The following is a 13,891-nucleotide window of genomic DNA, read 5'->3' as shown; positions in this document are numbered from 1 at the left end:
CAAACTACAGGACATGGCTCTACCTGCCAGTAGTTCAGCACTAAGCTGAGGTCCTGGCTTCACCCTCAAGTGGGTGGGCAATAGCCCTCTGAAGTTCTGGACCCTGACTGAGCTCACCACTGAGCTAACATTAACCCTGAGGTCCCCTGGGGTTCTGCAGTCAGCCACTGTTGACCAAGCCCAGCTAACCAGCAGACATCAACATCCACACAAGGCAGGGCCTGGCAACCAACTGGGTTAAGGGCCAACAAAGCCTACCAGACTGCCCACATAGTCAGCCTGCCACAGCAGAAGGATCCATACAGCCCTCTTAGGGGGAACCCCCAGAGCATATAGCTTGGATGACAAAAGGGGAGTGTGCTGCTTGGATGTATAGGTCATCTCCAACAGAAGGCCACTGCTCCAAGGTTGAGATACATAACTAACTTACAATATACTTAAAAATACAAATAGTACCTTAGACAAAATGAGGTGGCAGAGGAAACTGTTCAAGAAAAAGGAACAAGATTAAGCACCAGGAGAAGAACTAAGTGAGGTGGAGATGGACAATCAGGAGATGAGAAAGAGTTCAGAGTAATGATCCTAAACTGGATCAAAGAACTTGTGAGAAGAATGGATGCATAGAGTGAGAAGTTAGAAGTATTTAACAAAGAGTTAGAAAATATAGAGAACAACCAAACAGAGGTGAAGAGTACAATAACTGAAATGAAAAATACACTAGAAAGAATCAATAGTAGATTAAATGATACAGAGGAACAGATCAGTGTGTTGGAAGACAGAGTAGTGGAAGTCATTGGCACTGAACAGAAAAAAAGAAAAAAGAATGAAAGGAAATGAAGACAGTTTAAGAGACCTCTGACACAACACCAAGTACCCTAACATTCACATTATAGGGGTCCCAGAAGAAGAGAGAGAGAAAGGGGCTGAAAATGTATTTGAAAACATAATAGCTGAAAACTTCCCTAACCTGGGAAAGGAAACTGTCACCCAAATTCAGGAAGCACCAAGATTCCAATACAGGATGAACCCAAAGAGGAACACACCAGGACACACTGTGAATAAAATGACAAAAGTTAAAGAGAGAATATTAAAAGCAGCGAGGGAAAAGCAACAAATATCATACAAGGGAATTCTCATAAGGCTATCAGCTTATTTTTTTTAACAGAAACTCTGTATGTTAGAAGCAAGTGGCATAATATATCAATATTTAAAGTGATAAAAGGGGGAAGCCTACAACCAAGAATACTCTACACAGCAAGGCCCCTGTTCAGATTTGATGGAGAACTCAAAAGCTTCACAGACAAGCAAAAGTTAAAAGAATTTGGCATCACCAAATAAGCTTTACTACAATTCCTGCAAGAAGTTTTCTAGGAGAAAAACAAAAGGGTGGAACTAAAAACAAGACCATTATAAAATGAAAAAGCTCACTGGTAAAAGCAAACATACAGTAATGATAGGAAATCATCCACACACAAATCTAGTAGGAGGTGAAAAACAAAGTAATACAAATCATCTATATCTACAATAAGCAGTTAAGGGATACATAAAACAATTAAATGTAAAATATGATATCAAAAACAGTAATCATGAGGAGAGTAGAGTACAAATGCAGGTTTTTAAAAATGCGTTTGAAGTTTAGAGATCAGTAAACTAAAATAATCATATATATACACATATGTACATACACACACACACACACACACACACACACACACACCTCATGGTAACCAAAAAAAAATCTATAATAGATATACACACAAAAAAGGAAATGGAATCTAAACATAACACTAAAGATAGTCATCAAATCACAAGAGAAGAAAAGAAAAAGAAAGGGAAAAAAAAGACCTATAAGAATAAACCCAAAACAATGATCAAAATGGCAATAAGAACATACATATCAATAATTACCTTAAATGGAAATGGAATAAATGCCCCAACCAAAAGACATAGAGTGACTGAATGGATACAAAACAAGACCGGTATGTATGCTGTCTGTAGAAGACTCACTTTAGATCTAGAGAAACACACAGACTGAAAGTGAGGGGATGGGAAAAGATATTACATGCAAATGGAAATCAAAAGAAAGCAGGTGTAGCAATACTTATATCAGACAAAATATACTTTAGTATGAAGACTGTTACAAGAGACAAGGAAGGACACTACATAATGATCAAGTGATTGATCAACCCAAGAAGAAGATATAACAATTGTAAATATATATGCACTCAACATAGGAGCATCTCAATATACGAGGCAAATGTTAACAGACATAATAGGAGGAGACAGTAACACAATAATAGTAGGGGAATTTAACACCCTACTTATAGATGGACAGATTATCCAGACAGAAAGTCAATAAGGAAACATTGCCTTTAAGTGACGCATTAGACTAGATGGACTTTATTAATATATATAAAGCATTCTATCCAATCGTAGCAGAATACACATTTTTTTCATGTGCACATGGAATATTCTCCAGGATAGATCACATGCTAGGCCACAAAACAAGCCTCAGTAAATTTAAGAAAATTGAAATCACACCAAGCATCTTTTCCAACCACAATGCTATGCAATTAGAAATCAACTACAAGAAAAAAAACTGCAAAAAACCCACAAACATGTGGAGGCTAAACAATATGCTACTAAACAACCAAAGGATCACTGAAGAAATCAAAGATGGAAATTGAAAAATACCTAGAGACAAATGAGAACTAAAACATGACATTCCAAATCCTATGGGATGTAGCAAAAGCAGTTCTAAGAGGGAAGTTTATAGCAATACAAGCTTAACTTAAGAAAGAAGAAAAGTCACAAACAACATAAACCTATACCTAAAGGAACTAGAAAAAGAAGAAAAAACCCCAAAGATAGTAGAAGGAAGAAATCATAAAAATCATAAAAAATACATAAAATGGAGATTAAAAAACAATAGGAAAGATCAGTGAAACTAAGATCTGGTTCATTGAAAAGATAAACAAAATTGATGAACCTTTAGCCAAACTCATCAGAAAAAAAAAACAGAGAGGGCCCAAGTCAGTAAAATTAGAAATGAAAAAGGAGAAGTTACAACTGACACCACAGAAATACATAGTATCTTAAGAGACTACTGTGAACAAGTATGTGCCAATAAAAGGGACATTTTGGAGGAAATGGACAAATTCTTAGAAAGGTACAAGCTCCCCAAACTGAACCAGGAAGAAATAGAAAACATAAACAGACCAAATACCAGTAATGAAATGGAATCAGTAATTGAAAAACTCCTGACAAAAATAATGTCTAGGACAAGATGGCTTCACAGGTGAATTCTACCATACATTTAGAGAAGAGTTATCAACTATACTTTGGAACCGTTTCAAAAAATTGCAGGTGAAAGAGCACTTCTGAACTCATTCTATGAGGTCAGCATCACCCTGATACCAAAACCAGACAGAGATATCACAAAAAAAGAAAATTACAGGCCATTATCACTGATGAACATGGATGAAAAAATCCTCAACAAAATCTTAGCAAACTGAATCCAGCAATACATTAAAAGAATCATACACCATGATCAACTGGGATTTATCTAAGGGATGCAAGAATGGTTCAATACCCACAAATCAATCAATGTGAGACACCACATTAACAAACTGATGAATAAAAATTACATAATCATCTCAAAATATATATAGAAAAAGCTTTTGATAGAATTCAATGTACACTTATGATAAAAACTCTCCAGAACATAATAAAACCTGTATATGAGAAATCCACAGCTAACATCATACTCAATGGTGAAAAGCTGAAAGCATTTCCTCTAATATCCAGAAAGAGACAAGGATGCCCACTCCTACCACTTCTATTTAACATAGTTTTGGAAGTCCTAGCCACATCAATCAGAGAAGGAAAAGAAATAAAGATATCCAAATTGGAAAGGAAGAAGTAAAAATGTCACTTTTGGCAGATGATGTGATACTATATCAATATATAGAAAATCCTAAAAACACTGCCAGAAAAGTACTAGAGCTCATCAATTAATTTGGTAGAGTTGCAGGATAAAAAATTCATATACAGAAATCTGTTGCATTTCTGTACAGTAACAATGAAGTGTCAGAGAGAAATCAAGGAAACGATCCCATTTACCATCACATCAAAAAGAACAAAATACCTAGGAATAAACCTACCTAAGGAAGTAAAGGTCCTGTACTTGGAAAACTATGAGACCTGATGAAATAAGCAGAAGACAATGTAAACAGATTGAAAGATATACTGTGTTCCTTTATTGGAAGAATTAATATTGTTAAGATGAGCATAATAACCAAGGGAATCTACAGATTCAATGCAATCCCCATCAGAATACCAGTGGCATTTTTCACAAAACTAGAACAAAATATTTAAAATTTGTATGGAAACATGAAAGGCCCAGAATAGCCAAAACAATCTTGAAAAAGAACTGAACTTGAGGAATCATGCTGCCTGTCTTCAGAGTATACTACAAGGATACAGTAATCAAAATTACTGCCTAAAAACAGACACATAGAATAATGAAACAGAGTAGAAAGCCCATAAATAAACCCACTCACTTATGGTCAATTACTCTATGACAAAAGAGGCAAAAATATACAATGGAGAAAAGACATTCTCTTCCAGAAGTGAGGTTGGGAAAACTGGATAGCTGCATGTAAAAGAATGAAATTTGAACATTCTTTGACATAATATATAAAAATAAACTCAAAGACCTAAATGTAAGACCACATACTATAGGAAAACATAGGTAGAACCCTCTTTGCCATAAATTGCAGCAATTTTTTTTTGGATTCAACTCCTAAAGCAAAGGGAAAAAGGCAAAATTAAACAAATGGGACCTAATTAAAAGATTTTGCAAAGGAAAGGAAATCATGGACAAAACAAAAAGACAACCTACTGAATGGGAGAACATATTTGCAAGTGATATGACTGATAAGGGATTAATATCCAACATATATAAACATCTCATACCACTCAACATCAAAAAAACAAACAACCCAATAAAAAAAATAAGCAGAAAATCTGAATAGACGTTTTTCCAAAGAGGAAATGCAGATGGCCAACACGGACGTGAAAAGATGCTCAACATCACTAATAGTCAGGGAAATGCAAATCAAAACTACAATGAGTCATCACCTCACATTGATATGAATGGCTATTATCAAAAACAACACAAATAACAAATGTTGGTGAGGATGTGGAGAAAAGGGAATCCGTGTGCACTTTTGGTAGGAATGTATCGATAAATTGATGCAGGCACTATGGAACACAGTAAGGACATTTCTCAAAAAACTAAAAATAGAACTACCATATAACCCAGCCATTCCAATTCTGGGTTATATATCTGGAAAAAACAAAAACATTAATTCAAAAAGATACATGCACGCCCGTGTTTATAGCAGTGTTATATATAATTGCCAAGACATGGAAACAACCTAAGTTTCCATCAACATATGAATGAATAAAGAAGATGTGGTCATATATATACAGTTGGATACTACTCAGCCATGAAAAAGAATGAAATTTTGCCATTTGCTGCATTATGGATGGCTTTGGAGGGCATTATGCTAAGTGAAATAAGTCAGACAAAGACAAATACTGTATGATATCACTTATAATGTGGACTCTAAAAAATACAACGAACTAGTGAATATGACAAAAAGGAAGCAGACTCACAGGTATAGAGAACAAAATAGTGGTTACCAGTGGAGAGGTGAGGGATGAGTAGTATAGGGGTGGGGGAGTGGGAGGTACAAACTATTGGGTGTAAGATAGGCTACCAGGATGTACTGTATAACATGGGGAACATAACCAATATTTGTAATAACTGGAAGTGGAGTGTAACCTTTAAAAATTGTATAGAAATTAAAAATTAAAAAAATAAAAATGGTGACCTTTAATTGAATTCTTATTAAAAAATTAAATCACTGTAGAGGACAGTTTGGGGAAAATTGGGAAAAGTTCAAATGTGAACTTCATACTTGGTGTTGTTAAATTACTTACGGATTAGAATGATATTATCATAAATAGGAAATGTCTATATTCTTTTCAGATGTATGTTGAAGTGTTTATGGGTAAACTTCATAATGTCATCATACACACACACATTAAATGTATGTATACGTACACATTTGGAGATAGCTTACCAGTCAAATGTAAAATGTTTCAATTATTTAATTTTGACTTAAAAATATCTATGGGCATTCTCTTAACTTCATTATGTTTGAAATTTTACAAAACAAATTTGGCAGAAAAATGTCATTGATCTACATCATTCTTGAATCTCTGCCCTATTTCCCTGCCCACTAGACAGCTTAGCTTCTTTGAAGTTTTCCTCTCCTGCTATTTTTACTTCTTTATGCTATGTATAATATGACTTAGTGGCTAAGAACATGGATTCTGGAGCTAGATAGCCTGGGTTTGATTCCTAAGCTCCACCTTAGTATTTCTGTGGATAAATTATGGAACATCTCTGTCCTTAATTTTTTTTTTTTTTTTTTTTATGAAATACACTGGTACCCAGACAGTTAATTTCTTGGAGGGTTTGTCATTCTTTTTTTTTTTTTTTTTTTAGAAATTCACGTTCTTTTATTTATTTATTTATTTATTTATTTATTTATTTATTTATTTATTTGGCTGTGTTGAGTCTTCGTCTCCGTGCGAGGGCTCCCTCCAGTTGCGGCAAGTGGGGACCACTCTTCATCACGGTGCGCAGGCCTCTCACCATTGCGGCCTCTCCTGTTGCGGAGCACAGGCTCCAGACGCGCAGGCTCAGCAATTGTGGCTCACGGGCCCAGCTGCTCCGCGGCATGCGGGATCCTCCCAGACCAGGGCTTGAACCCATGTCCCCTGCATTGGCAGGCAGATTCTCAACCACTGCGCCACCAGGGAAGCCCCATGTCCTTAATATTTTTTATGTGGAGTTATATGAAATTAAAATGGTGTAATGAAGGTAAAAGACAATAGATGTGATGAGTAGCTGATTGGGTACTGCTGAAAAGTAATTTGTAAGCTAAATAATATCTGAGGATTATTTTAAAATAGACTATAATAATAAGAGGTAAGTCAAGAGACATGAATGTGCCAATTAACATTTATTCAGTTACATATAATGCATCTCTACCAAACAAGGTTAAAAGTAAGACGATCTGGGACTTCCCTGGGGGTCCAGTGGTTAAAACTGCGCCCTTCCACTGCAGGGGGTGCGGGTTCCACCCCTGATTGGGGAACTAAGGTCCTGCATGCCATGCGGCACTGCCAAAAAAGAAAAAAAGAAAAAAGAAGAAAGAAGATCTGTTGGATTATAAAACCAGATGAATAGTTTATTCCAGTGACTCTGGGCCTGTTTCTCCATGATTTCCTCACCTATGCCCTCCATTGTGTATTGACTTCATCTCTGGGCTGGTTTCCCTCTTGATGGCAAAATGGACGTAGACTGTGCCAGATACAATATCCACACACCATGACATTCAGGGGGAGAAACACTGCCTATTTTGTGGACGTCTTTTCAAATAAATGATACATATTTCCCAGAATCTTTTAGAAAACCAATTGTTTTGTCTCATTGGCCCCAAATAAGTCACATGTTCTTCCCGTAACAAACCTCTGGTATTCAGTGTTGCTAAGGGTTGGGGTGGGTGGTGCAGAAATACATTTTTAAAAAAATCATGGTATCCTTAGAAAAGGGAAACTAAGTCAATGCATGCAAGTCTGAAAACTAAAAAGCTCTATTATAATAGATAGTGAATATAGGACGTAGAGCATCCCTCCAATTCAGAGCTCCTCAAAATTTTTGGTATCTAGATTCCTTTTTGCTTATAATGTGTCTTATGACTATAAAGAGCTTTGTTTATGTGGATTATACCTATCCATATTTACAATATTAGAAATTTAAACCAAGAAGTTACAATTTATTAATTCATTCAAAAATAAAAATAATAAGCCTAGTACATATTTATTTACATAATTATATTAGAACATACTGAAGGAAATGTTTATTGAATGGCCAAATGTGTTAGGTACCTTATTAAGTATTGGTGATATAATATCAGTTATATCATGTTTGATATCACAGGAAGAAGATAGACCTTCACTTTATTATCCAACAGTTACAATTTACTATTTTTTTTTTTAATGTTCCCCTTATCTGTACACTCTTCTCCTTTTAGAGTATTCTCCAGTTTCCGTTCTCCTCATCTAATATATGTATTATTGAAGTTAGTCTTCTTGCTTTAGGGCTCTTTCCAATCAGTTGCAAGATCAGGTTTCTGAAATGTACAATCATATTACTCTGCTCCAAGGAGGCTTCAGTGTCTGATGGCTCTAAGATAAATTCAGGTTCCTTAGAGTGGCATTTAAGAGACAGTAACCTGACCCACTTCCCCCCTTTTCCCCACATTCACCAGCAGCTCTCCCCAATAGGTTTGTCTAATTTCTGACTCTGTTCCATGGTTCAGCTTCCACATCCCCCACTTCCAGTGCCACACTCCTTTCCATAAACATTGACTCTGGTTGTAACCATTCTTGTTTTCCTCCAAATATCATTTACCCCCATTTTTAAGGCACATTTTACTTCTGATGCAACTTAAGAGCTAAATACCCTAGGCTACAAGGATCTCCACTTTCTGAACTCCCAAGCATGTGGGGAAAAGGTAGTACTGATTCAAATTCTAGCTGAATCCTATGACCAGGATGAACTTGGGCAAGCTCCTCAATATTTCAAAGTATAAGATTTTCACTGATGAAAATCTTGAAAAATCACATCTAATAAATTGGTAGGTAATATATATGAAAGGTCTAACTTAGCACCAAACAGAGAGTAGGTTCTTAGTAAATTATTTTTCCTTCCATATTTGCACATGTAAGGATCCATAAATATTATTGTTTAGATACTTAAATTTTTACTATTTTTTGCCTCATTTTTGCTTGATCAGGACCTGCAGCTTTTTGTTAATGCTATGCATATATCAGTAATTTACCTTGTAAATAGTCCAAGTTGGTGGTATTCCTGATAACAAGCAAGACAAGTAGTAATATCAGAGAGAAAAACCTTTATTTAAGAATATATTCAGGTATTTCACTGTCATATATGATGGTCAACCAATCAAACTATATGAAAATATCAAATCCATAGTGATGTCAATATAAATAGCACCACCTTCAAGTACATATTTATAAATCACAAATGTACAGATACTGTATTTCAGAGAACTTGAGAGAAAATTGACTAATACTAAAGAGGAAAATGTTGATTAGTGAATATATATTCTGTGTGATTTCATGTTCAAACATAATCTGTTGAACAAACTCAAAATTGAGAATCCGATGAAATAGTTTACTACTGTCACATGGTGTTGCTTAAGAGAAGACTAATATTTGAGAACTTGGGATATGGGGGAGTTGTAAGATTATGCCTTGGCATTCCAGAAATTTGCCAAAAATATTAAATGGAGTAGACCTTTATATGTATTGACTTCAATTCCTAGCATTTGTTGAATTTGTTGAAAATTGTAACTTATTATAGTCTGAAACATAGTTACTAGTGTATTACACCCTGACATAATTGTGACCTCAAGGGTAATTATTTAGTTCGTTCCTGATGGAACCAAATAGCTTAGATTTTGGAACGCATTTTACCGTACTCTCTTCTTTTGAACTTGTTCATTTGACTGACATATCATCATGTTTTAGTAATTTAATGTTATATATGATATGGCCATTTTCTATTTTCTCAGTATTCCTTCATTTTGAAAAAGGTTTAATGACATTAAAATCAGTTGTCTATATGGGATGATAATTTGTTTCATAATGTTATGAAGTCTTCTTCATAATTTTTTTCACAACATTTATTACTTCCTTATTTCTTAGACTATAAATAAAAGGGTTTAATAAGGGAATCACTAGAGTATAAAAAATGGCAACAGGTATATCTTTATCTTCTTCATTACCTGACTTTGGTAGAACATACATGAAAAGAAGAGAACCATAGAATAATGAGACAGAGAGAAAGTGGGATGCACAAGTAGATAAGGCTTTGCCTTTTCCCTCTTTGGATTTCATCTTGAAAATTGTGAAAAGTATGAAAAGGTAAGAGATTATTACTATAGTAATAGTGAAGATTAAAACTGACCCTGCAAAGATAAACAGCAACAATTCATTGATATAAGTATCCACACAGGAGAGCCTGTATAATGGAAGGACATCACAAAAAAAGTGTTTGATTTGATGAGATCCACAGAAAGTTAACCTGAACAGAAACCCTATTTGAATCGTGGCATGCAGGTTTCCGGCTATGTAGGCCCCTGTGATCATCTGAATGCAGAGTTTCTTTGACATCATGGTGTGGTACTGCAGTGGGTTGCAGATGGCCACATAGCGATCATAGGCCATTGCTCCTAGGAGAAAGCAATCTGCAGTTTCAGCAAGGCAGAGAAAATAAGATTGTGCCATGCATTCGTAGAGGGAAATCATTCTATCTTTAGAAAAGAAGTTCTCTATCATCTTGGGCGTAATGGCACTGGAACAACAGGAATCCATCAGAGCGAGATTACCCAGAAAGATGTACATTGGTGTGTGAAGACGACGCTCTGAAACTATCAGTGCCACCAGGCCAAGATTCCCCACCATGGTGATGAGATAGATGGTAAGGAACATCAGAAACAGAAAAGTCTTCAGCTCTGGGTGATCTGTAAATCCTATGAGGATAAATTCAGTTGTCAAGGAGTGGTTATCCTCAATCATATCCAACTTCTCTGTTGACACAGGAATTGTGGAGATATAAGATTTGAAATTAGAGTGCGTATAATTTTCCTTTAAAATTTTTCTTTTTACAAGGAGTGGAGCTCTTCTTCAAGCTTCCCCTATTTCCTCTGGGATAGGAACACATACCTGTAGGGGACATTCATTTCTCTGTAATGCCAGCTTTTAAGATCTTGACTCTGAAACTCAGGATTCCCAAGAACATTTTGGTAATTCTAAGGAGGATGCTTATAGTGGAAAAGCCTTGTCTTTATGAATTTATGAAGAATACTCTACATATCTAGGCCATCCATATTTGATTCAGTATTCCCAACTAATGTGTGTCAGTTTTTATATCAGAGTTCCTTAAAATATATATCAAGCCACTTTTCATGTAGATATATATATTTTTAAATTGAGCAAATATTTTTCATATACTCTCTACATAGAGTGAATATTTGAATAGTGTACACAGATATGTTAAATTTATATCTTAGGAATTGCATGAAAATCACTAAGGATGAAGGAGGGGACTGTTCATCTTTAAAGAAAATTACCTTAGAAAGCTAAGAAAATAAATACCTATAGATTATCATCTCTTTCATCCATTTTCCCTGTGTCATGCTAAATCCATTATTCTCTGAATGTGGCCAGATATCTAAATCCTTTCCTCTTTTATGTAAAGCATAGTTTTTATATAATGATACTAATATCGTTTACTCAGTGCCCCAGACTACACCAATCTCCAGTTTTTGAAACATCAAGAGCATCTTATATACCCAATGCAATCTAGAATTGCTTGTGTATAATCTAACATTGCTTTTTTTTCATATGTGCATACACAATTTCCCTTTTATACTGTAGGTATTTTGAGGTTTTCTGTGACTATACTTTTTATAACAGCTGTACAGTGCTATGGGATAAAAACATGATTGATTCCAGTCCTACCTCCAGTTCAGTGACCTGGGATGGGTGAACTTGTTTTCAGTATCTACCAGTGATACTTAGTGAATTATTTTGTATCTGCAAATTGAGATTTAATTTTGAAGAACAGTTTACAAAAGACATCATTCAAAATTCATTGTTTCAAAAAAAATCTGTGTATCTTTCTTTTACCTGAATTAATGTATCTACTATTTTTCTGTTTCCTAAGAAAATTATGTAAGATTTTCTGAAGTATGTCACAGTACATTAAAAGTTAATAAATAAAAGTAAGCCATGCCTTTATACTTTAGTTTTCTAACACTTAGAAATAGAGAAAATTCTTTAAATCTTAATATGATTTGTGAGAAGAAATTTTGTTTTCCTTTAAAAGGCTACTTTCTACTATTATTTAGTGACCTACAAGACATATTGACTGCGTGTCTAATCATATAAATTCTTTGGTCAAAATGGTTTATTTCAGTTTCAAAACACCGGCACTGGCTAAAAGTTTTATTTACTTTTTGTTTTAAAATATTAAACATATGCCACGTTATTATTCAGCTGATACAAATAACTTTCTATGTGCATACCTGAATTATATAACAGAATTACATTCTGTCCTTACCTGTATATTTTGAAGTTCTACCTTATAATCAGAGAGGTCAGCATAAACTAGGTCAGCATCCTAGTTTCTCATAGTCTTCAGTTTTGAGAATAGCTAGAATGATAACTAAATAGTTGAAATCTAATAACAACAAAAATGCTTAATAATTCAGAAAAATAAAAATTAATTGATGTTGATATTAAAAGGAAAAGTAAACTAGAATATTCCTCTTAGAATATTCCTCTTACCTAGATTACACTGAGAAGTGTTTTGTAACACCTCATTTTTTGCTTTGTGGTATTAGGTCTAAAAGAATTTCAGAATATAAACCTTGGTCTTTAAAACGTTGGGATTAAAAGAATAAATATCTGGGAGACTACTAATAGGTCAGTGTCCATAATTATTTTCCTTAAAATGAAAATTTAAAATTTCCATCAAATGCTAAAGGGATTTCCTTGTAATGACTTCAGTGTATTTCTATTGGGAGATTAGGTCACAAAGACATACACTACCTGATGTTAATTAAAGATAACCTCTGAAAAAGTTAAAGACCTTCATTAAAGTCACTAATGTAATTTGAGATCATGTTGCTGATCTTAGGTAACTGACTTCATTTTTACAATTCTTTTCATTCTTTGTGTAAAATGTAAAATGAGCAGAAGAGACAGATTGGTTTCACCTCCTACTGGAGGAATTAACATGTTTATGAGATTTTAATATGTTTTATAAAAGATGATTGAATATTTTTTAAACTTTTTATTTTGAAATAATTTCAGATTTACATAAAAGTTGCAAGAATAGTACAAAGAATCCTGTATTCTCTTCAGACTCCTCAAATGTTAATATATTACCACATTTGCTTTATCTATTTATCTATCCCTAAATAGTTTAGTGTATATTTCCTAAAAACAAGGACATTCTCTTTTATAACTATGATATAAGTATCATAATCAGGAAATTAATACTAAATGGCCTGAACTTTGACAATTATACTAATAACATTCATTAAAAGCAAAGAAAATCCAGGACCATGAGTTACATTCAGTTGTCATGTCTCAATTCTTCTTTATTCGGGAACAATTCCTCATTTGTTCCTTGTCCTTTATGATCTTAACATTTTTGAAGAGTACATTTTTTAACTTAAATTTTATTTAATTTATTTTTTTATACAGCAGGTTCTTATTAGTTCTCTATTTTATACATATTAGTGTATATATGTCAATCCCAATCTCCCAATTCATCACACTAGCCCCCAACCCCCCACCATTTCCCCACCTTGGTGTTCATACATTTGTTCTCTACATCTGTGTCTCTATATCTGCCCTGCAAACTGGTTCATCTGTACAATTTTTATAGGTTCCAAATATATGTGTTAATATACAATATTTGTTTTTCTCTTTCTGACTTACTTCACTCTAAATGACAGTCTCTAGATCCATCCACGTCTCTACAAATGACCCAGTTTTGTTCCTCTTTATGGCTGAGTAATATTCCATTGTATATATGTACCACCACTTCTTTATCCATTCGTCTGTCGATAGGCATTTAGGTTGCTTCCATGACCTGGCTATTGTAAATAGTGCTGCAATGAACATTGGGGGGCATGTGTCTTTCTGAATT

General features: G+C 34.4%; 3 protein-coding genes across 4 annotated transcripts in view; 2 read left to right on the top strand and 1 right to left on the bottom strand.

Annotated features, from left to right (window-relative positions):
- GABRR3 (gamma-aminobutyric acid type A receptor subunit rho3) overlaps positions 1-13,891 on the top strand; it is a 394,852-nt gene that overhangs the window by 128,535 nt on the left and 252,426 nt on the right. The gene's annotated exons all lie outside the window — the stretch shown is intronic.
- LOC309629018 (EF-hand calcium-binding domain-containing protein 4A-like) overlaps positions 1-13,891 on the top strand; it is a 135,763-nt gene that overhangs the window by 67,904 nt on the left and 53,968 nt on the right.
- Positions 7,088-13,244, bottom strand: LOC309628791 (olfactory receptor 5K3-like). 2 transcript variants are annotated; one of them, XM_082392191.1, is made up of 2 exons: positions 12,293-13,244; positions 7,088-10,757 (listed from the first exon to the last, which is right to left on the bottom strand). In XM_082392191.1, the coding sequence occupies exon 2, from the start codon at positions 10,744-10,746 to the stop codon at positions 9,817-9,819; it is 930 nt and encodes a 309-aa protein (XP_082248317.1). In that variant the 5' UTR covers positions 10,747-10,757; positions 12,293-13,244; the 3' UTR covers positions 7,088-9,816. The 2 variants fall into 2 exon arrangements, with proteins under 2 accessions (XP_082248317.1, XP_082248318.1); XM_082392192.1 differs by having other exon boundaries at positions 7,088-12,385; positions 12,520-13,244.

Source organism: Balaenoptera borealis, assembly GCF_965194805.1.
Source record: "Balaenoptera borealis genome assembly, chromosome: 5".
NCBI classification, from domain to species: domain Eukaryota; kingdom Metazoa; phylum Chordata; class Mammalia; order Artiodactyla; family Balaenopteridae; genus Balaenoptera; species Balaenoptera borealis.
This window is presented reverse-complemented; position numbering and strand designations above follow the sequence as displayed.

Bases quoted from the DNA above. Each gene is read 5' to 3' on its own strand.
- LOC309628791 (XM_082392191.1), bottom strand. From the start codon at position 10,746: ATGATTGAGGATAACCACTCCTTGACAACTGAATTTATCCTCATAGGA.